General features: G+C 45.8%; 1 protein-coding gene across 1 annotated transcript in view; it reads right to left on the bottom strand.

Moving 5' to 3' along the window:
* LOC146869594 (uncharacterized) overlaps positions 1 to 23,803 on the bottom strand; it is a 243,168-nt gene that overhangs the window by 39,977 nt on the left and 179,388 nt on the right. Inside the window, exons 15-18 of the mRNA XM_085640151.1 lie at positions 23,482 to 23,562; positions 10,271 to 10,312; positions 10,147 to 10,174; positions 633 to 682 (exon numbers count right to left, since the gene is read on the bottom strand). Of these exons, the coding sequence (XP_085496277.1) occupies positions 633 to 682; positions 10,147 to 10,174; positions 10,271 to 10,312; positions 23,482 to 23,562 (201 nt within the window). The remainder of the gene's footprint in view (positions 1 to 632; positions 683 to 10,146; positions 10,175 to 10,270; positions 10,313 to 23,481; positions 23,563 to 23,803) is intronic.

Genomic DNA, 23,803 nt, shown 5'->3' with positions numbered 1-23,803 from the left:
ATACTTGATAACACCACCTTGGCTATTGCTCCTCTCCTGCAAGGTCCAGAGCCTAATTGAAGATACCAGTGGAGCACTGCTTAGATTGACATCTCTCCCTGGTTGTGACAAATGACCCTGTCCTTGCTATCTGTGAGCACCGCTGTCTACAGGATAAAAGAAGGGTTTTCCTGTCCTCCAAGTCTCCTGGACCTGAAAGACCTAATCCGTTATTGATAACTAGCATTACTTTATTGATAACTGCAGAAGTATTAGATGTCTGTGGCTGCGGCGCCATCACAGCATCGCTCGGTCCTCACACTGAGGGATGCAAGCCAACATTCCAGAAGACACCGGTGAAGCTGCTGACCTTGGCCAAACACTCTCCCTTCCTTCTCTCCGGCCCCCAATGCTCTCAGAGTAGAATCTTGGCCCTCATTGTCGACAGCGGTCCACAGTAGTTGGCGCTTCTGCAAAGACCAGGGATAATGACTTCTACGTTTCAGTGAAGTAGAGCCTTATCCCATTGAGCCACTGAACTAATAGGCGATGATAGACAACTTTTTGCTACCGCTCCTCCCCGCAGCACGGGCACCTTTGCTACCGTGATCTCCCCCTGTGAAGTTTCAAGAGATTATGAATCGGATTCTTACCTTTTGGCCTTTTTCAAGGTCTGCCTTGTCGCCTGGAGGAATGGTGGCATCTGAAAAACAAATAGAAAAACATCTGCATAGCCGTGAACAATGGACTTAAAATGGACCCGGAGGTGATAGTACCAAACTCCTGCCAGGTGGCTACATAACATAAATGACTATAGAGTGGGAGTCCGCTAAAGCAAAGGTGTCCGAAGGAGTTCAAGTTGTCTGAATCCATGCCAGCTCAGGGTAACCATGGGCTGTGCAACATTTTGGTTTAAAAAGGAATATTGTAAATTCATAGTCAAACTTAGCTGTGACTGGCGTAGATTATAATTAAGGCTCCTTGTTTTCCGTTTTTACGGATTTTTACAGATAAATACAGACAGAAAACAATGGGGTTTTCTGTCTACATTTATTTTTAAAAGTGGGTAAACACAGAAAATTGTACTGCTTTTAAGGGACTCTCCGTGCAATCTTTCATGAGTTATGGCCCAACAGCTGAGCAGAAGGACAGCATGGGAAAGTAAAAAACAGGATGCAATTTCTTTAAATAATGACTTGTGTCAATATACATGTGTAGTATAGTGCTAGTATTTACCAGTGGGTGTATTATATAATGTTTGACCGCTTAAATAGCTAAAACCCGACAGACATCAAAGTCTGAGTGCCCACCTATCAGTTAAATAAATATGGAAATGTACAGTTTTACAACTTCTTTTATTCACATAACATACAATAAATATGGATATGCGCCGGGACACTCTTGGGACTAGCCGTGCGCTCTATAAATACCCAGTAACATTAACATTAACATAAATACATATAAAATTGCCTAAAAATAAATATGGATAAATACAGACGGAATTGTTAAAAAAATGAATACGTTAAAACCTGGGAGCCCTAATTATAATGCACTTGTAATAGTGAGGACAGGACATCTGCCATGTTTGTGATGGAGTAATAAATAAATAAAAGAAATAAGTCCCTTAGTTTAGCACATTTGTTGAATTCCAAATCAATCTGACCTGCTGTCAGAGAAGTGAACCAGCAGAGTTTTCTTTTTAGATTCGAAGTGAAACAGCAGAGTTTTCTTTTTAGATTCAAAGTGAAACAGCAGAGTTTTCTTTTTAGATTCAAAGTGAAACAGCAGAGTTTTCTTTTTAGATTCGAAGTGACGCAAGGCAGGGTTGTGCCTTTTCACCTTCTTCTGTTTGGATCATACCTGAAACCCCCTGCAGACACTTTGGGATCCAATGCGATCACCCAGGAATCCTTCGGAATAAACTTGAAGATAAGGAATTGTGAAAAAGGATAATATTCCGCTTCTTACCCACCTCAACCCTGAAGCCCTCTGACCCAAGCCTTTAACCTGTAATAGAAATGTAGATTGATGTTGAGGCCATGAAATCACTCAAGAAAAAGTCCAGGGATTGTCTAGGGGTTGATTTAAACAGACCTTCCCCAAGGGAATATTGCATAGCACAGATGGAAATCTGAAATACTGCTGCCTCTGGATATGAAGAATCCTTCCAAGTTAGGTCTTGTTGTCCTTGGTGATAGCGGAGATGCTGCCAAGTGCCATGAGAGCGGCGGCTCCTCCATCGATTGTTGAGAGGGGTGGCTAACATGATAAAAATCATTATTTTGCACGTGCTGCTATATATTATCAGTTTTTTGCCACTTATAATTGATAGGATTTACATTTTACAGCTAAATAGACACAGTCCGCCCACGTCTGCTCAGCCTCGTCACCATCATTATGAGTGAAGCTTTTATCCTCCATGGGACAGGAGTCTAGCAAGACAAGGTTTCATTCTCCAGAAGTGGGCTGAACCTGGGAGACATGTTGTGCCCTGTGCTTGGCTTCATTGGTTCCCAATAAAGGTTTTGGGGAAGATGTCCCTGAATCTCTCAAGGTGGACTCTTTGCTGCAAAGTTTGGCGAGAAGAGTGGATACTGCTTACGAGGACGCCACTCCCACTGGTCCCATAGGTATAAAGGTGGAGTCAGCTTTGAACAGAGGTCGTTCTGCTTCAGAAATCACAATGCGTTCTCAGACCGAAGCTGCGTTCACGTCCTAATCCACTCGATGATCTATCTGAAAGCTCTCAGCATTGGACAATCTAGGGCTGTTTGACCAGTCGTCCAAGGATGGGTGCGCCTGAATCACCCAAGAGTGTAGCAGGCCCAGTGGGAGCCTGCATCTCCATGAGTGCCCTTGGGCCGGCTTCAGTCGAAAGGGCAGGTCTCGTAACTGGAAATGACTCGATCGAGTTGCAAAACGCAACGCTGAGGTGGCCAAGGCATCACAATATTTTAAGAGGCCTCCATCCTTATTTCCTATAAAAAACAATCCTGTTAACGTTTTCCTCTATATTGTGTCCCGTTGTGCATTTTAGACTGCGATGAGTTTGAATCAGGTCTAGCTCCTTCCTCTTCATGTGCCCAGTTGGCTGTGATTAGGGTTTTTAGAGGGTCCTTTGAGAGGGAGAGGTCCTCTATAGAGGATTATACTTGTTTGGTATTTGGATTTAGAATGATCTAAAGTCTGGCCTGTGGGCCCTTCTGGGATCTTCCCTTGGTTCTTATAAGTTTAGTTGCGGCTCCCGTTGAACCTTTGAAGGAAGTGTTGCTGAAGTTTTTTTTGCGTGCACTTACTTATGCGAGACAATTGGGTGAAACTTGATCTCTTCTTTGTGGGAAACCATTTTTAAGATTCATGCCAGAAGGAGAAGTGTTGACGCTGGCGTCTTCCTTTAAACAAAAGACTCTCACTAGATTCCATTTAGCTCCGGAGATTGTCCTTCCTACTCTGGAAGCGAGTCATTCTAGCCCAGGTGGACCGCAGTCTCACTCTCTGGATATTAGGAGAGCAGTAAAATGGATATTTCTTCTACAGCATTTTTCACAAACACAAGGGCCTCATTTGCTATATTATGACGCATGGCAGCACAGAAAGCCCTCCTGCTGCGCTGGCATATATCAAAATAAAAGGGCAGGAGTGCGCTGTATCTACAAGATATGGCGTATTCCTGTCCTTCTCCCCTACATCAGGCACCAATGCAGACACCCTTGAGTCATGTTGCAAGGCTGTCTGTGTTGCGGGGAAGGGACACCGTCCGGCACAAAAACAATTATCAATGGCATTTTCCTCTTTCTATGCGTGTTGCAGAATACTGCCGAATGCAGCAGGCATAGAAAGAGGAAAAACTAGGACAAGTAAATGTATTTCTCATTGTTGTGCTACTCCTGCGCCTCCCAAGGGGAGGCGTAGGATTCTGATGCATTCTCAGCTTTCTCAGATTCTCAAAACATTGTAAATCTGGGAATGTGTCAGGTTCCGTGGATGTAGCATGGAACGCCCCTTTCACGCAGAGGAATGCGTGAAAGGGGATCATATTTTTAAGGCCATAAAAAGTCACACAGGGCCTTGTAAATATGGGCAGGCACAATGCGCCACTGGTGCGCCAAAAAAAGGGACGCACAGGACGCACAATGGGACCAAGTCTTCATGTTTTTCGTTTGGTCTGCTGTTTCTCTGTTGCTATTGCTATAGTTCATCCTACCCTGTTGCTCGTCTGTTCCTGTTCCCTTTTCTCTTTAAGGGTGGTCAGCAAGCAGTGTGGCTGGTTTGTGGGCAGAATGTAAATGATCTCTCTGCCATATATTCGCAAGGCAGCCACATGTAACACGCCTTATACCTTAAGTTCACTCTATTATTTGGATGTTTCTGAAGTTCCAGTGGGGAAAGCTGTATTAAGTCTGGAAACATCTCTTAATTCATGTTTAGTAGCTTGATTGGTTGAAGGAGTGTTTCTATTCTTTGAACCTAGCACTTTCCATTAAAGACGGCCATGGTGATTCTCAAGTCAGTTTTAACAATGATGTGCTAAGGAGGGGAGTGCATCCAGCAGATGCTTGCTCCATATTCATTTCTAAGGACTGTGATGATGAGGAGTTGACATGGGTTCAGGCCCGGATTACCGACTGGTAATCTTCTCGACACTGCATCCTACTTTTCCTCAGCCCAGTCCTGCCCATTGCTCTCCCTCCTGAAGTTGGCAGGTGCCCTAAGGGAGGTACCTCTGGGGCTTTTTCAGGAAGTGCGGTAGACCTCCAAGGCAGGGGCGGCTCCTTCGTTTGAGCAGAGGAGTGTCGCCCCACTAACCAAAATGCCCAAAAAAGCCCCACAGGTGAAAAATAAAATAGTAATAAAGTTAATCTATTACTGTTTTATTTTCCATCCACCCGTCTCGAACCGAGAGTCAGGGAGGGGCGGGGCCTGGGAGAAGTGTGGGCTGACCGGGCAGTTCAAAGTGCTCTTGTCCTGTTGGCCAGCTGTCTTGCAATGGCCAGCCAGACATGCGCACTTTGACACCTCTCACCCAGCTGTCTTAGCCCAGGCCCCCAACGCCCTTGGGAGCACAGAGAAAGACTGCTCCCTCCAATCCTGGCGCTGCTCTCATGCTGCTTAACACCTTGAGAGCAACGCTAGGATTGGTTAGGGGACTTGTTGAGGATCCCACGCTGGAGGCAGAGCGAGAAGAAGAATTTGGACTGGAGCAAGGTGAACGTTTGTCAGGTAGGTGCCTATTCATTTATTTTATTTATTAAATGTGTGCAGTCACCCCCCCACCATCCGTTTGCCCGACCCACCAATATCTCGCGCTGCCAGCTTGAACTGCCCCAAGGGTTTTTATGGATAGCTAAGGGGGCAGCCCTTGAGTCTGAACTTATTGTTTGTTTTTAAGTTTTGCTAGTTCGTCTTCTGTCCCTTGTAGGGTACAATTCTCATTTCTAAGGGCTGAGAGGGGGAATGAGTAGGGCGCGGTGCAATGAACGCTACTGGTAAATAATCCAGGCATTACTTGTGGAGTTTCTGCAGGGATTTAAAATTAGTAAAAGCGTGCAAACACGTGTTCACTATTCACGGCCTTCTAAAATTCATATTTCATCATACATTTGCAGCGGTCTAGCAAATTAGGGAGAGCTGCTGTTAAGAGCAAACACTGCCGATGCTTTGGAAGGACTGTGATGTAACCAATCTGACTGTTAATGTGTAGGTCACAGTGAAGCTTGTGCTATGCCTACTTGCGGTTATTGACACCTGTTCTGAATGCCGCCTTGGCACGGATGCATACATGCCAACCCTCCCGCTTCAGGCGGGAGAGTACCGATTTCAAGGCTAGTCTCCCGCCTCTCGATTCCTGCAAGCAAAGACCCGATTCCTCAGGGTTTCAGCTGACAGGGCTTGGTAATTTGCAAGGTGCTAATTCTTCCAGCAATAGTCAGAGTGGCGATGCAGGGGCTCTAGAAGGGGTGAAAAACCAACAAAGCCTAGTTAGCAAGTAAATGGTATTTTAAAGACCAGTAAAGTACTTGGGGGGGGGGGGGGGGGGGGGGGGTTGGGGGGGGAGCGGCTGTGGCCCTGGAAGCTGTTTCAGCCCAGGCTGCCACAGGGTGGGGGGCGGGGGGGGGGGGGTAATATGTACTGCCAGCACATTGCCAGGCCAGTGCACAACACTTGCATCACCTCTCTCTGCCATTGCGCTCTATGCTTCTGAAAGGTGATTAAAAAAAAACACGTGAATTTGCTTTCAAATGTCCGATCCTGCAGCCAGCAGCACACTTCCAAAGCCATACATGACAGAAACCCGATTCAAGGCCCCATTCCCCGATTTTTTTTAAATCTCCCACTTTGCTCTTCTGAAATGTTGGCATGTATGCGGATGGGTGAAACTGACTGAGATACACGCATGCTTAGCACGCTGGCATGCACCCCTGTAGTTTAACTGCATTTTAAGTTCAGTGCGAGGGTGAGGCATGGACATGTAGCAGTCAGAGCAAGGGGGCAAGTCTGTGTACCTGTGGTGGGTGGCAATAGAGAACGTGTGCTAATTGGCTAATTGCCTACGTGCTGATAAGCTGATAATTGCCCTTTGACCCATTATTCTTAGTCAGGTGGGAGCTCGTACACTTATTAGGATAGGATAGGATGGTCATTTATAGAGCGCATACGTATGCCGGAGCGTCTTGGCGCTGGTAGAGAGAGAGAGAGAAAGGATGTCTTCATCCGCGAGTCTCGTCAAAAAGCCATGTTTTTAACTGTTTCCTGAAGACCAAATGATTGCCTAATGATTTCATAGAATGAAGAAGCCTGTTCCAAAGACTAGCAGCCCGGAAAGAGAAGGCTCTGCCACCCCATCTGACTTTACGTATCCGATTTATCTTGATGAGGCTTTGTGTGGTAGACCTTAAAACCCGGCTGGGCACATACGGAACGAAAAGCTTCTGAACGTCCTTGGCTCCTCCTCCAAATATAGCCTTGTGCACTAAACATATTGCCTTAAATTCTATGCGCTTCTGGATCGGGAGCCAGTGTAATGTTTTGATTCCGCCAGAGATAGAATGGTCTCTGGGTACAGCAATCAGGAGTCTACCAGCAGCATTTTGCAGAGTCTGCAACCTCTTCATCTGGGTCTTATCTATGCCTAGCAGCAAGGCGTTGCAGTAGTCAAGTCTCGATAGTACAAGAGCCACCACCACCATCTTACGAAGGTCAAATTCGATGAGAGGAAGAGTCTTCTGCAACGTCCTTATTAAAAAGGAACATGCTGAAGCAAGATTGCTGACATGTGCTGAGAAATTGAGTTGATTGTCAAAGAGCATACCCAGATTCCTGTCTTTATAGACGGGACTAGGACATTCCCCCGCCTCCACCGGCCACCAAGATCCATTCCACACCGGACTGCCCTGGCCAAACTCAATGATCTCGGTCTTCTCTGTATTAATTTTCAGGAAACTCTCCCACATCCAGCTCATAATCTCAGACAGGCAGCTATGGAATTTAAGAGCCACCTGTTCAGAATGATCCATGGTCGAGACTATGAGCTGGGAATCGTCAGCATAGGAGATAATGGTAAAACCATATTTCCTGATGAGCTTGGCCAAGGGGGCTACGTAGATGTTGAAATGTGTTGGTGATAAGGCAGAACCCTGCGGTACCCCACAGGGTAGCTGGAAAGTGCTAGACTGTAGACCATCCCATAGCAGACTCTGTTCCCTACCTTCGAGAAAAGAAGAGAGGAGCGACAGAGCGGTTCCCTGCACACCAATGTTCTGAAGTCTGCGCTTCAACACCGTGTGGTTAACAGTGTCGAAGGCCGCAGACAGATCTAACATCACCAGCACTACCCTACCTCCCCCATCCACGACGCTACGAATTTTCTCCGCTGCCACCAGGAGTGCTGACTCCGTGGAATGCTGAGTGCGAAAACCGTGCTGAGAAGGGTCGAGCAGCTCATGGGAAACCAGATATTCTGTTAAGGCCCGGTTTAACTCCCTCTCCATGACCTTAGCCGCCAAAGGGAGTGCAGCAATCGGACGGTAGTTCTTCAAGATGTGAGGATCCAAAGTAGGTTTTTTTAACAATGGTCTAATTATTGCTCTCTTCCAACTTGAAGGATAACTACCAGACGCGATTACTTGATTTATCAGCGGGGACAGCTCTCCAGCGATAACCTCAGCCGCACGATGAAATACTGCTGAGGGGCACGGGTCGAGAGGTGATCCGGATTTCGTTATGGTAATCAACCTACACGTTTCCTCCACAGAAATGGGAGCGAAATTGCTAAAGCCCGTGTCGTCCTTGAGATTAGCTGCCTGCTGCTGGTCGCCACAGTCCACATTGGTAGAAGAGCTCATAAAATCGCTATGGATGATCTCAACTTTCTCCTGAAAGTACAGAGCTAATTTTTGGCATGTTGCTAGATCAGGCCGATATGTGCTGTCTTGAGGAGGCTTAGAAAGAGCCGATATGGTCTTAAAAAGCTCCTTTGCTGAATTACCGGCTTCCCTGATCTTGGTGGCAAGAAAAGCGCTTTTAGCTGCAATTATTGCTGCCCTATAGGCTGTGAGAGTGCAATTATACTGTTCTTTGCTCTCCACACTATAGTCCCTTCTCCACCTGCGCTCTGCCCTTCTGCAAATGCTCTTCTGGGCCTTAAGCTCCTTGTTATACCATGGCGCAGATGGTTGAGTTCTTCTGGAACCCAGCAGCTTCTCAGGTGCAACTTTGTCCACCGCCGCCGCCAGCCAACCCTTGAAGAGCAAAGCAGCCTCCGAAGAGTCTGAGCTATGAGTAAGACGCAAACCTCCCAGAGCAGAGCAGAGATTGTCAGTGGTCACCTGAGACCATGGTCTAATCTTCTGCTTACCTGGCCTAGGGCCCTGGGCGCACACTGGTGCTCCGTTTGCAATGTTGAATAAAACAGCCCTATGGTCAGACCAGGGGAGAATCATAGTATTCACTATTTCCAGATGCATATTGTTAGTGAAGATACCGTCTAAGGTATGGCCCAAACTATGCGTCGGGCTCTTGACTACCTGATTAAAATCTAATGCTGCTAGATTTTCAATTAGCACGGCCACATCTGGCTGATCCGTAAGCTCTAGATGATAGTTAAAGTCACCTAGAATCATAAACGGATGGTAGTCTATCCGGGATTCTAAGAGTTGCATGAGCTTTTCTGGAAAAATAGTCTTGGGCCCAGGTGTACGATAGACTAATACTCCTTGACACTTATAAGAGTTGCCAACATAGATACTGAAGAAGAAAGCTTCTGCGGGAAGATCTAGGTGTGTCTCCGTACGAATTTTTAGATGTGTTGCATATGCAATAGCTATCCCTCCCCCTCTTTTGCCTATTCTATCCTGGGAGGTAACCACATATCCTGTAGGCAAGGCAGAGTTCCAGTCTGGACCTGATGAACTATCCGTCCAGGTTTCGGTTAAAAAGAGTATGTCAGGCGCACTGCGTTCGATCAAGTCATAGATTTGATAGCTGTGTTTATGCAGAGAGCGTACGTTTACCAAGATGCAGCTAAGTGTTTGCGATGTTCTAGCTCTTGTTGTAATGTGCTCGTCCTCTGGGTGCTTACTCACTGCCACTGCTATGTGCTGGCTGTTCCTCGCACACTTCATTCCCACCCCTATATGCTGCCCCTCCTTCTGGAAGTCACATCTAGTGCAGGGTCCAGGTTCTAAGGATCATGGGACCTACATGGTACAGTATCCAGCGCCAACAGCTCGCCTCTACTGTAAAGGTGAATATGAGCGGGGGCAGGGGTTTCGGCGCTGGGCGCTGAGCGGGCGCGGACGGGCGCAGACGGGCTTGCCTTTGGCGCGCCCGCTGCGCGCGCCCGCTGCGCGGTCGTCTCAGCACCACTTTTAAATGTATTGGCCCCGCCCACCCTAACTAACGCGTCAAGCCCAGGTGCGATGCGGACCCGCCTAGCCGGGTCCGCTTGGGTCGAGCGTCAAGATAGCAGAAGGAACAATCGGCGGCCAAGGGCAGTCAGTCCTTAGCAGCTGTTAGTTTCGCTTTTTACCTCACTATGCGCCTTCGTCTTTCGTTAAGGCCCGTAACAGCAGGCATTAACTGTTGTTCATACTGTGAGTGAGCACGCAATAACGCTTAATGCGCAGCTTCAAGGTTTACAAACAAATTAAACCTGTTGCTTGGTCCTACCTGGGTCTGACGGTTCACTTCGGGTCACCTGCAGAGCAAAAAACATCAGAGGAACTTAAAATAGTGCCATGTTGTGTTTGTGGCTGTTCTCCTTCCATCCAGTAATTGTAAGTATATAACTTACCGGCTCTTTGCAGTGTGGCCGAGGGCGGACGGGGAGTACTCTCTGCAGCCAAAACACAAGTTTAAAAGTAACTAGGAGATTCCTTACAGTACTGACACAGAAAACAACCTTTAGCAAGACTACTGTTGACACGGGTGAGGGCGGGCCTAGTGCAACCGCCTTGAGCAACATCAGGGAGGGTAAAAGCGGTGACTTCACTGTCCAGGCATTAGCCAAAATTACTACTTTTTGGGGGGAGTTTTATATAGCGTGAACTCGATGGAAGGTATCAAAGCGCTTTACATGAGCACCAGTTGCTTTACAAAGGACACATTCATTTTATAAGGCACAGGGAGATTAAGTGATTTGCCCAGAATCACAGGATGTTGAGCGTCCCTGCCGAGACTCGGATCCGGTTCCCCCAGTTTCAAGGCCGAACGCCCTAGCCGTTAGGCCCCAACTTCTCTCTTTCAATTTTGGCACCTTTACTAGACAAGATGCCCTACGAAGATGAGGGGGTGATACAATAATTAATTCCAGATTTGTAAAGCGCAAACTCATCAGCCCTAAGGGTATCCAGGCGCTGGGGCCGTGCGGGAGATAAAGCGAGCTATTGCCCAGAGTCACATGGTGCTGAGCTGAGCCACCGCCAGGAATCAAACCGTGAGCCCTGTGCTCCAGAAGCAGCTGCTCAGGCCGCTGGCACCACATCTCTCCTACCAGGAGGACAGTGAGGTCATATGCCACAAGTACTCGCCATTATAAATAGTTGTGTGACCTAGGCATAGAGCTTTGAAAATACATCTCTCCTAGACAGGTAATTAGCGGTAATATGCAAGGTGACATGTAGTGCTTTAAAAAAGTTCAAAGATAAACACATGCACAAATCTCTCCCTCCTTTACTTGATCTTCAGTGTCCCCCAAAGTACGTTTTAACCGCGCTGCCTGCTGTACAACACAACACAACAATGACTTGACACTTAGAACTCTGGCCGGGTGTTTACACTTGAGTGTGACTAGAGCTGTATCACTTTTAGTTGGAAATGTAGCAGGTGTATGATGGCAACCAAGCTACATACCCTTTCCTTCCATACCATCCTCATCATCTCCTCCCCCCCCCCCATTTCTGGACTCAAGACTTTCCGGTCACTTCAAGATCTTCAGTCTAAATCCGGTGGAACCCGAACCACATGGCTGATTCCCGGTGGATCTGCTGAACTGACTGAACGATGGCAAGAATTTCCTGCTCTGTAAATATGTAATATATAATTGTCTAAGCCTAATCGCTGTTAAAATGTAATCCTGAGTAAATTTGCTATTTGTATATTTATATAACTCTAACCACTAGTATATGTAGTAGACCTTTGTACTTACTACCATTACTATGTGATTTTAGAGTTTATATGTGTGTATCTTTTCCTTGAGTGACTTTACAGCTTGTACATTTGCAATTTTTCCCTCCTTTCACTCCACTTGTTTATATAACTCTAACCACTAGTATATGTAGTAGACCTTTATACTTACTACCTCCCCTATGTGATTTTAGAGTGTATCTGTTTGTATCTCTTCTTTAGTGACTTTACAACTTGTACATTTGCAATTTTTCTCTTTCACTCCACTTGTATATTTGCAATTTATGCAACTCATGTAAGTTCTTATGTAACACAACTGGTTCTTTTGTAAAGCGCTCTGACACCTTCGGGTAATGTTCGCGCTATATAACATCGCATTAAATAAAAATAAAAATAAATAAAAAAGTATTAGTTGAAATCTTTTAAAGTACACAACAGGACACTAAACAATAATATAATACAAAGCAACGCAGCGCAATGAAACCATAACAGGGCATAGCACAACAATACACTTTAAAAATACGCAAAACAACAACTACAGTGCAATGTAACAAAAACCCAATGCAATAATGCAAAAAACAAAACAAAAAAAACAGCAGCACAAAAAAACAACAAAAGGCGACAACACATCACCACCACAGCAAAATGCAACACACCAAATAAGCACAAATGTCGTAGCCACATATTTCCATCTTTGCAAATCTGCTTTCATAATAGGGTGGCGGAAAGTGGCTTCACCGATGCGTGCCTTACTTACGCTAACAAGCATCTGTCAAAAATGGGGGGCGTGGTCAACCGCCAAGCATGGCGGACGCGAGTTAGAGAAGCTTCGCGCCGAGCCCCAATACTGTGCCAATAATCCTGTCGATTTGGGGCCATCTGTGTTTAAAAAACAGCACTTTGTGCAGTGGAGACTCTGAGGCTCGCAACGACTCTGAAAATTAGGGTCACTGTTCCGGTAGAAGACGTGTACACGCCGACGCTCCTGTGAGCCCTGAGACAGTGGGTTCGGAGCGGGCAGGGCGCCGGGAGGTGCCGGATCAGGCGTCACACTATAAACTGAGAGGGGCGCAGTCAGAATAAACACGGCACTTGAACTGCTTTACCTACACTATTGGTGAGTGTACTACCAGGAGTGCTGTGTACGACAGAAACGGAGGTTTGGGTGACTGCGAAGCTCGTGAGAGGCAAGATGGCGGAGGGCAGCGTTTGAGGGCAACGGACCTGTACCTGAGTATGGAGTGACGTTTTTACAGTGCGAAGGCTCCCCCCGTCAGAAGTACTAAAAAGTGTAACCGGCGCCGACTGCCCTAGTACATATAGCCACGCAAGAGTGAGCAACAAGGACGCACGAAAGTGCTATTTCCCGCTGCTTCCTGAGCTCAGGCAGTTGACATACCGACACAAAAAGACGGGCTGTGGGTGCAATATATCAACGGACGCTTCTCGATTGCCTGGATGGAGGGTCTTGTGATTACACCGGAGCACCTGAATATTACTGTGGATATGGCTGTGATATGGAACTCGAAACATACCGAGCCAGCGCGCTAGCGTATTGCACAGCAATTGAGAAGGCACACCACGTTGTTTGTAAGGCACGTTGTTGAACGGCTGGGGTGAGTGCAAATAAATAAGGTGGAACGGAAAGGGGCATATGATACGACCTCCGGCCACGGCGATATAAAGGAAGGCTGCCACAGCACTGTTATCAAGGCCTGACTTGCTACAAGTGTTCACCAACAGACAACTTGAGGCACCCGACCTCCGGTGGCAGGGGCGAAACATAGAGGAACTAGAAGGAGCGAGAATGTATTGGCTGAACTGAAAGCTTTGAGCTGCCCTGTTGTTACCTGAGTGCCTGTTGACATGCAAGGCAGCCATATTGAACATTAAGGGTATGTGAAGACGTAGCAAGACCACTACGCACATGACTACAGAGCGTCTGGCACCTCCCTGGCACGATAACCCTGAACATAACCGCTGACGTGGACTGCTTTGATAAGTGCGCTCCTGTGAAGGCGGATTTGGACTAATTGCAGTTGAATCCATTAACCGTCCTCAGCGAATAGCGTTAGTGTGGTACTTGCTTATGCTTTAAGCCCAAGGTACAGGAAGGGAATGTTGCGCTGGGTCTAGGCTCCTCTTCATAATGGGTCGTACTAAAGCTAAGCAGCCCTATCCCCCTGCCTTTGATGACACGACTCCTGCACCACGTAGCGTTTCAGCTCAAACTCTTGACCTGAATGTAGTGCCACCCACAGGACTTGCACAAAACACTGATAAGCTGGAGCTGATACTAAAAGAAATCAGAGAATCACGCGTGGCGATTAAAACTCAAATAGGTACGCTGTCTACTAGCCTCAACCTGTAGAAGGCGGATCATAAGAAGTTAGCGGACAAAGCAAAATTGAATAAAATTGCCTTAGATGACTTGATACCGCAGCAAACAATGCATACTTCCCAAGTAGAACAACTGCAACAACAGCTACAAGGATTACAGGATAGGTTGGATGATGCAGAAGGGAGAGCCCGCCAAAATAACATCCGTATATTGGGAATACCGGAGAGTGAGGGATCTAATCCCACTCAGTTTGTTGAAAAATGGCTGCGAGATCATGTGGCACGGGAAGGCCTCACGGAACTCTCTAGTGTGGAAAGGGCGCATAGGGTGCCACCTAGACCACTAATAGCACATATACTGAACTATAGAGACCGGGACATGATACTACGAGCAGCAAGAGAGAACGCTCCCATACAATTTGAAAATAAAAAGATCTCCCTGTACCCGGATTTCATGCTGGCGGTACAGAAAGCGAGAGCCACCTTCCAAGAAGTTAAAAAGAAACTACGAGCGCATAATTTGAAGTATGCTTTACTTTTTCCGGCCGGATTGAAAGTTATTTCTGGACAAAAATCCTTCTTCTTTGACAACCCTGAGGAAGTAGCGGATTGGATGGAAATCACTTTCATGCCTACTGCGTCTGAGAACTCCCTCCCGCCGAGTCAATCTACACGGTCCTTGTCACAGCATGAAGATGAAGCCAGAATGGATAAAAATCGACGCCCTAGAGCTGGACCTAGTGTAAGCCCATCACTGGAACAGATCTCGGAAAGTCAAAAAGACGCTCTCCTGACGGTGGCGGAACATGATGCCAAGTCCCCTGTTGTGTCTGTTAACTCTTCAGAAGACGCCGCTATTCACTCGGACTCTGAAACTAGCCTGGCACTGTTTCCTTTGGTTACTCCACAAACTGCAAACGATTACTAGAGTTGAATGCTGGGCCCTCCCGATGCTGATGTAGTATACTGTATAGATAAGTATGAATCGCTGTATACACTGATACTTGATGGTCCTCTTATCCATGTTTATTTTACGAAGATGGGGCTTCTGCTGGAGTGATATGAATTATGTGATTGCATACAGGGTAATGTATGTCAAGAATCTGGCGGTTGCCACACCCCCTTTGGTGACTGCACTATGTTATTGAACCTTTTTTCATGGTTTGGTCCTCTGATGTTATGTGGGGGAACCTAGTATTGGGAAGTTTTCATAGATATACAGACTCAGCTACAGGTTATGTTTTACCAGATTGCCCTATTATGCTCTATGTTCTTGGCAGATCAACATACTCAGGACCTTATGACAAATATACGTACAGCTCTTGGAATGTAAGGGGGCTGGGTTCCATAAATAAAAGGCATAGGATACTGGTGCAGCTAAACCGTAGGAAAACTCATATTACGTTTCTTCAAGAAACCCATCTGAAGCATGATGAAGCAGTAAAAATGCAAAAGAAATGGAGGGGTCAATTGTTCTTTACGTCCCACTCTGCATTTGCTCGTGGGGCTGCGATATGGGTGAGGAGTGGTACCCCATTCAAACTATTAGAGCAGAAGATAGACTCGAATGGCAGATATGTCCTGGTACATGGTTTGCCAGATGGGGAGCACACCGTGGTGGGAAGCATATACGCTCCGAACACAGATCAGGACAAATTCCTAGAGATTCTTAGCACTGTGTTAGTGGGATGGAAAGAATACCCCTGGGTGTTGGGAGGCGACTTCAATACGGTGTTAGATGTTGATTTGGCTAGGTCGCACCCCCCATTGCACAACACAGGATGTAGAAAGTTAGCGGAAGCACACAAGGGTTGGGCAGCCGGGTGGGGAATAGGAGACGCATGGCGGATGGCTCATCACCACATGGGTTACATACCAAGATTGACAGAATATTTTGTTCATTGAATAGAATTGCCCTTGTTAGTGACACCACACATTTGGGTAAAACATTGTCGGATCACAATCCCATAGAACGCACACTCATGTGGGGCAGAGCCCCTGCACTGATACCGACTTGGAAATTGCAACCCATGCTATTAGAAGACCTGATCTTCCACAGTGCACTATCTATGGCAATAAGCAATTATTTTATTGAAAATGCAAATACAGCGAGCACACGCCAAATCGAATGGGACGCCTTCAAAACTGTGATACAGAGGGTAGCAATAAGCACGAGAGCGGGAGCACGCCTTGCGCTACTCGAACAGCTGACGGAAGTTGAAAGCCGCCTGGGTAAATTAGGGCAGGAAGCAGTGCTGAGCGGAACACTGCAGCCACCGTCTCAAGAAGCAGACATAAAACACACTGAACGCATAGAAGACCTGCGCAGTTTGGACTATCATCTATGTACTCAGAAACAACTTGAAACAGCAGATAGAGCAGGCCCACTTCTTGCTAAAATTATTAAAGACCCCCCGTCGGTGTCCCCTACCTTTGAAATTCAAAATATGGAAGGTGACACTGTCTGTACCCAGTTGTAAATAAATACTGCCTTTAAAAATTACTATGGGAAATTAAACGAGAAACCAGCAGAATTTGACGATGCAGACTTTGAGCCCTTCTTTGACGGTCTACAAATCCCGCAATTATTAACTGACCATAAGGAGGCACTGAGATAGCCAGTGACTAACATGGAAATTAGAAGGGTGATAAAAGCTCTACCTCGTAATAAAGCACCAGGGAGTGATGGTCTATCCATCGAATTTTATGCTACATACTTGGACTTATTAGTACCGCACTTACAGCGGTTGTATCAGGCCTTGTTGGATACTGGTACACTTCCCCTTACCTCGTTACAAGCGACGGTGGTCTCGCTCCTGAAATCAGGACGAGATAGTAAGGATATGGCAGGTTATAGACCCCTCTCTATTCTCAATACGGATTATAAAATCCTGAGTAAGTTATTGGTGAATAGACTTTTTCAGTTTATCCTGCAATTGATACACATTGATCAATGCGGCTTTGTCCCGGACAGAAGTACGGCTCTTAATATTAGGAGATTGCACCAATTTATGACTTATACACCAGCAGCGGTTACTGCACGGGGATGGATTTCGCTTGATCTTCGTCAAGCCTTTGATTCCCTACTCTGGCAATATATGTTATATACCCTTTCGAGATTTGGCATACCAGAGGAATATATAAGTTGGGTGAGGCTACTGTACACGAACCCCACGGCGTGCGCACGTACGGGAACTCATATTTTGCAGCACTATACAATAGCGCGGGGCACTAGACAAAGCTGCCCACTGTCACCCTTACTATTTATTTTAGCTTTAGAGCCTCTCCTACTTAAACTTCGAAATATGATGGGTCACAAGGGGATAAAAATGGGAACCAATATACATATCGTTTCTGCATATGGGGATGATTTAATATTATATCTCGATAATCTGGAAAAGGACTATGAACCCATACCTACTATTTTTGATACATTCCAACGGCTCTCTGGTCTCTCTATAAATGAGACCAAGTCCTATGTATATTTTTTTACTGATGTAACACGTAAAGATCCCATACGCTTTGGTAGGCGGATGTTTCAGACAGCACCGGTTACCATCAAATATCTGGGGATTCAGATATACAGGGAAAGGGAGGATATTTTAGACGGTAATTTAAACCATACTAAAGCTGGGCTCAAACCCCAAATAAAATTCTGGACTTCCCTGCCCCTTTTGGTAGCGGGTAGAGTGGCTATTGCCAAAATGGTGATGCTCCCTAGGTTGTTATATCACTTCACTAATTTGCCCATCATCGTCCCAGCACAGGTATTTAAGTTATTAAACTCCCTATTGATAGACCTGATATGGGGGACGGGCCGCAGGTGTATTCAACTCGCAAAACTACAATTGAACACGAAACAAGGGGTGATGGGGGCGCCAGATTTCAAAGCTTATTGCTATGCGAGCCAGTTACAATGGCTGGCATATTGGGTGGCAGGCCGTTATCTACACAAGATTGGTATGACTCGTCAGTCATGGGAACGAGGGGAATTACACACACTCTTATTACCCAGTAGCAAGATTCCTTGAACTGCGCCCCACTTATTGAGAGTTGCGTTATTGTACTGGAGGAGTGCTTTGAGATACACAAAGACAGTGGCCCCTTACGCCCCTACTATCCCCCTCTTAGAACTCCCTTCACAGTTGGGAATTGTTACCAGTAGGAGAATATTGGCCTGGGGGGATGCGGGTGTAAACACGGTGGGCACGTTCTTCTCGGACAGTGTCATGATGCCACATGATGGCTTTGTCCGGGAACATGGGGTGCTGAATACATTGTTTCTCCTGCATGCAAACACCTCTCGCCATATACGCACCACTTGGGCTCCGGAGGGTATAGAACCATTAACACACGCACTACTCACTATGCAACATTTGATGGGAAACAGTAGCCATTTGACAACATGGCTCTATCCAGGGATTCGCACGGTGGCAGCAGTGTCACTCCAGCCCCTCCGTGCCAAATGGAACATGGACGTGAGCTGTGCACTCTCCGATAAAGAATGGGACGCTCTGCTGGAATATCCAAGGAAAGTATCCAGGAATCCTAAATTTACATTTATACAGCTCAGGATTATCCATAGGGCCTGTTTGACTCCACCCAGGCTGAATTCCATGTTTCCAGACATAGTGGATAGTTGTCCAAGGTGCCACTCGTCAGAAGCGGAGTTAATACATATGCCGTGGAGTTGTCCAAGATTAAGACATTATTGGTCATCGGTATATAAGATAATAAATGATGTTGCCCTGGGCCGGAATAATGACTCACTGGAATACTGCCTATTGGGGCTGGGCCCAAAAGGAAAGAAGTGAAACCCTATTAATACATTTGCTAATCTGGCCTTAATCCTAGCTAAGCGGAACATTACCATGAGGTGGAAGACCGCTAAACCGCCATCAGTATTGGAATGGCACAACAAAATGGTTCGGTGGGGTAGGACAGAGGGCGCTGAACTAAAAAGGGAAGAACACAGGGGATTGTGTAAAAGACCCATTTCCATGGACTGGAATGCGATGTTGGAAGAATTTATAGTGATCGATGTGCACGCGTATCGATGGATTTATGACACATTCACTCAAGCCTCTTGCCACAGTGCTCTGCCAAGTATGGGCTGATGTACGTTTATAATGTACCGTGATAATTATTGTTCATGCAAGGTGGCATGGGATTTGCATAAATGTATTATATTGATGTGGGTCATTCGGATGTGGATTCTGGCTGAGTCTGCAGGGGGGAGGGGGAGTGGGTATAGTTGTTAGTTTTAGTCTCTCTTCGTAGGAGGGACAAGGTTACCAGGGACTGTTATTATTGGCAGATATATAACATGACATGCTCCGTTGAGTAGGGAACGTATTGAGCAATGACGAAAAGTGGGTGCTGTGATGTGGATACTCCTTGCTTGTCAATGGCGATTGTTGATACTGTTAAACATGTGGGGCTGTATATATATATATATATATATATATATATATATATATATATATATATATATACTGGCGGACGCCAGTAGATAGTCATAGTTAGGACCGTGTTTCCATAGGAAATCCGCAACATTCTATTTGGAATAACTTTGGCGCCGGTTGACGAATCCTCGCGAAATTTTCAAAATAGGTGGGGCGCTCCGCTCCGCTCCTACCCTGAAAGTTTCGGGGGGATTCGTCAAGCGGGGGCTGAGAAAAAAGGGGGGTCCCAAAACGCGTCTTCCCCATGCAATTTTCCATAGGGACCTTTAGTCCAAGGTACAGCCCGAACGGCTGAACAGAATTACTTGAAATTTGGCAGAGAGGTAGTCCTCAGCTCAGGGATGTGCCTTTTGCATATATGGAGTCAATCTGTTCAGTAGTTCCTGAGAAAATTGCAGTTAAAAGCACATACATATCTATAGCCGCGCACCGTGCGCGCACCGTGCGAGCACCGTGCACGCACCGTGCGAGCACCCTAACGTGCGCGAGCGTAATTCTGATTGGTGGTTACATGTTAGTCAACGTTCGAATCGGTCGAAATCAGGAAGTGTCGGCCGCCATTTTGTTTGTATTCAGTGCGAGAGTGAAAAAGGAAGGTGGCGAACGTGAAAAGGGGGCAGGGTAGAGAGTTCCTGACCCCCTAGCCTTTGTCAGGGGGTCCCTGAAGGACCCCAAAGGCAGAAAAAAACATTTTAATTTTTTTGTAAAAAATCGCGGGGGTGCGCGCACGGTGAAAAACCAAAAAAAAATTCTTTAATTTTTTTAATTTTTTTAATACGTAGTTTATGGTAAAATAAATATATAAAAAAAATAATAATACATACATAACTTAGCATTTAAAAAACCGTACACATTCACTGAAAAAACCATAGGTTTCACACACGTTATAGTTAGGAATTAACATTTAAAAAACCTTGCAAATTCACTTAAAAAACCATAGGTTTCACACATGTTATAGTTAGGTGGATATTTCACTCTTAAAAAACCAATGAAATTCCCCCGTTATAGTTACTTCAGATAACTATAACTCGCCCGACCGCCACTCTATCACAAGGATGATGTCATCAGTGATGTCAAGAGTGATGCCACTGACCATGTCACGAGTGATGTAATATGTGACGTCTTGAGCAGAGGATTGCGGGTGCGCGAGTTATAGTTATCTGAAGTAACTATAACGGGGGAATTTCATTGTTTTTTTACGAGTGAAATATCCACCTAACTATAACATGTGTGAAACCTATGGTTTTTTAAGTGAATATATATATATATTTGGGGTATTTTTCTCTCTCCTCTTTCTATGCTTGCACTTATGTCTCCTATGGGATTTCCTATGCTGTCAAGTAAGCAATACCAGCTAATGTTCCCTGGATTTTGTTATGTAAAATCAATAAAATATGTTAAAAAAAAAAAAAGCATCTGTTAAAAATGTTTTGTGATCTGGCCCGAGACTCTGTTAACCCTCTCTTGGAGGGAGCAGATAAACTGAGGCACAGCAGCGACATCTGGTGGCCATTCAGTGCATGGCACCGGCTAACTGCCACAAAGCCTAGAAATGTATCCTCGCCGGCGTTTGGGGAACTCACAGGCCGATAAGGTAGTTTTAAATTCAGGGTATGTGTAAAATAAAGGTGTCATTGAATGTTTACGAGGTTTACGGGGTTTACGATAACATTCGAGTCTGTAGGAGGGATTAGAAGGTTTCCCGTGGGTCGGAGGCTTTGGTGTAGTAAGTTGAGGTTCCTTCCTGGACCTTGCTGTTTCGCCGATATCTTGTAAGTTACTTCTAACTTTATACCTATCTCTCTTTACCTAGAGTGTGACTACAAGCTTCCCCCCCCCGCCTGGACTCATGTTGTGTCGTTTAATACAACATCACGTAAGCGCCAATTACTAACTTCATCGTCCCGTTTTGGCGTCTTTGAACTAGTGTGATAAACCTTGTGTTCTCCATTTTTGTATTTAAGCCTACAACGTTGCCTCCTCCAATCAGCAATACTTTTATGCTGATTCATAGTCTGATGGCCATCTCTTTCTATATTGAGCACACGCCATGGGTAAAATTTCACCTTTGTCGTAACCACCGCTAAATAGAGTGTTGCTCTCACTACACAGTTACGTTTCTTGTTAGTTTTACTGGCATCACCACAATTACGCCATGACAATTCACGATACCGGCATGGGCTGATATGAATGTCTACTTCCACCCAACCAGGTATTATGGCTACTCACCTTTTACATACGTGGAGTCTGTGCACAGACTGGTATTTTCTCTACGTTGTGTTTTCTGTTGATATATATGTATATTGTGAATCACTGTCTGTTTTGTCGTTTTATTCTCTTTTGTTTCAACAGAACTTACTTAAAGCTTTCAGAAATCCTGAAGGCCTGTCTTTAAACCGTAAGTGTCAGCGGTTCTAGACACCACTGGTTAGGGTGCGCCTTAGCGAGCGTATACCACCGTGGTTGTCCACAATTAGGTCCTGACGAATGCTTCGTGTACTACAATCAGAGGCAGAAACATGTTGACCACTTTACACTTGAACTAGGACGTAGCTGGTCTAATTGTCACCAGAGTTCACACGTCCACCTCACCTTTTTAACCGTGTCCTGTTTACCACTATTAAAGTACGTTATTGGTTAAAATTGTGACACCTTTTTAACCCAGCACTTTCACATATTGCACTGTCTCTACACAAAGAACCAGCTCCGCTGTAAATCAGGCGTCGCAGCACACCGGGGAGACATTCGGTCTCTCCGGTGGGAACCCAATGATGAAGCATGTCACCAACTAGGTTGGTGAGTGAGGGTTCTTTTAAACACAGTGATTCACTTTTTCTCAACACCTTTGCACTTTTTTCAGTCTTGACGGACACACTCTTCTTTTGATTACATATACTAGCCCTGGGGACTAAGAGTGGCTCCTAATAAACTCCCTCTCTCTCTTATTGTTAAGCTATATTGAATGTTCTCTCTCTGCGGGGAATCACAATATGTTGGGGCAACTGTGATTGCACGTTTCTAAAGTATAAACAAACATTCGTTTGTGTTAGCAGTTCAGGTCACAACAATGTTTTCATAAAAATGAATATCCCTCTCAGTTAGGGATAAAACAAATACATCTGCCCCGTTGCAAGTCTCAGTATTGTTACGAAACGCGTCCACATCATGGAGGACACTTTCAACCAGTCCTGGCATTTTTGTCAACTGGAAATTGCATTCTGGGACTTAAAGTTCCGCTTTGCTTTTATCACTGATCCAAAAATGCAAGCATGAAAAGTGTTGTTACCTAACACGCCAGGACCCACTGAAAGTGCGACAAGTGACACGGAGCCACTTTTCATGTATGCGTCATCAGCTGAGTTAATGTTCTTGTAGCAATCTGTCAGCGCTGACTGGGGACATGCGTAGTAAGTGTGATACATTGTATGGGGGATAATGATGGTACACCCTGTCACGTGACCAAATCATCTAGTCACAGACAGCCCTCACAGTCCGGAAAGACTTAAGAGACACCCCACTTGTGCTCATGGGGGGGGGGGGGGGGCACAAGGAAAATATCCTTCACCCTGCACAGCCTGGGGTCCTCAATTTCATCAGAGGGGGGGGGGGGGGTGCGAGTCCTCTTGGGGAACCAGGGTCAACTCAGGGAAACAGTGGTTAACCAGACAAAGTACAGTAAACTGAACAGGGAAAGAGCAGCGAGTCCAGAGGATGGGTAACTGGACATCCGCACTTATTGGCAAGCCATAGAGAACAACAGCAGTACTTCCTCGCTGCGTGTTTACGGAGCCTGTTGCCCGGACAGCATTAAACCTCTGCCCTGGGGAGGGGTTGTGCACACTCCTGTAATGTTGCTGCATATCGGTGAATGTGCTGCATCTATAACAGATCATCTATGACAGATCGACGTATCCCATGCCTTCCTTTCTCTCACTAGAGCTAGCTGTTTATACTGTCGATAGCCCTTGATCAGAGAAAGGGCGCCATGACCTTTGTCCTCGAATAGACTCACAGGCTCTCACATCTGTCGCGCAGGTTGGAGAAAACAAGCAACTGTGTAAATGGAAAGTCTCACATTTAGATAGACGACTCCAGGCGGGCCGGGAGGGCCAGGGGGCCCCGGGGGCCCTGGAGATCCCATTAGAAGAGGCGGACCCTGAAATACAAAATGAAAACACTCGATTAGCTGATACCTCATAAGACGCACAATCGCAACTGAATTTTAAGTTTTTGAATCTGATTCAAGGTAATCAGCCAATAGAAGAAAAGAGGAACCTGACCTTCTGCCAATGAAAGAAAAGCAGTTCATGGCATATAGAGAAAAACATTAAATGGGTTGCTATTATTGGGTAATAAAAGGAAGCGAATGCTGTCATCTAGCAAATAGAAAAAAAGGG

The sequence above is a fragment of the Triturus cristatus genome, chromosome 1_1 (assembly GCF_964204655.1).
Source record: "Triturus cristatus chromosome 1_1, aTriCri1.1, whole genome shotgun sequence".
Classification (NCBI taxonomy): domain Eukaryota; kingdom Metazoa; phylum Chordata; class Amphibia; order Caudata; family Salamandridae; genus Triturus; species Triturus cristatus.
Note: the sequence above shows the minus strand (reverse complement) of the source record. Positions and strands in the feature narration are given on the sequence as shown.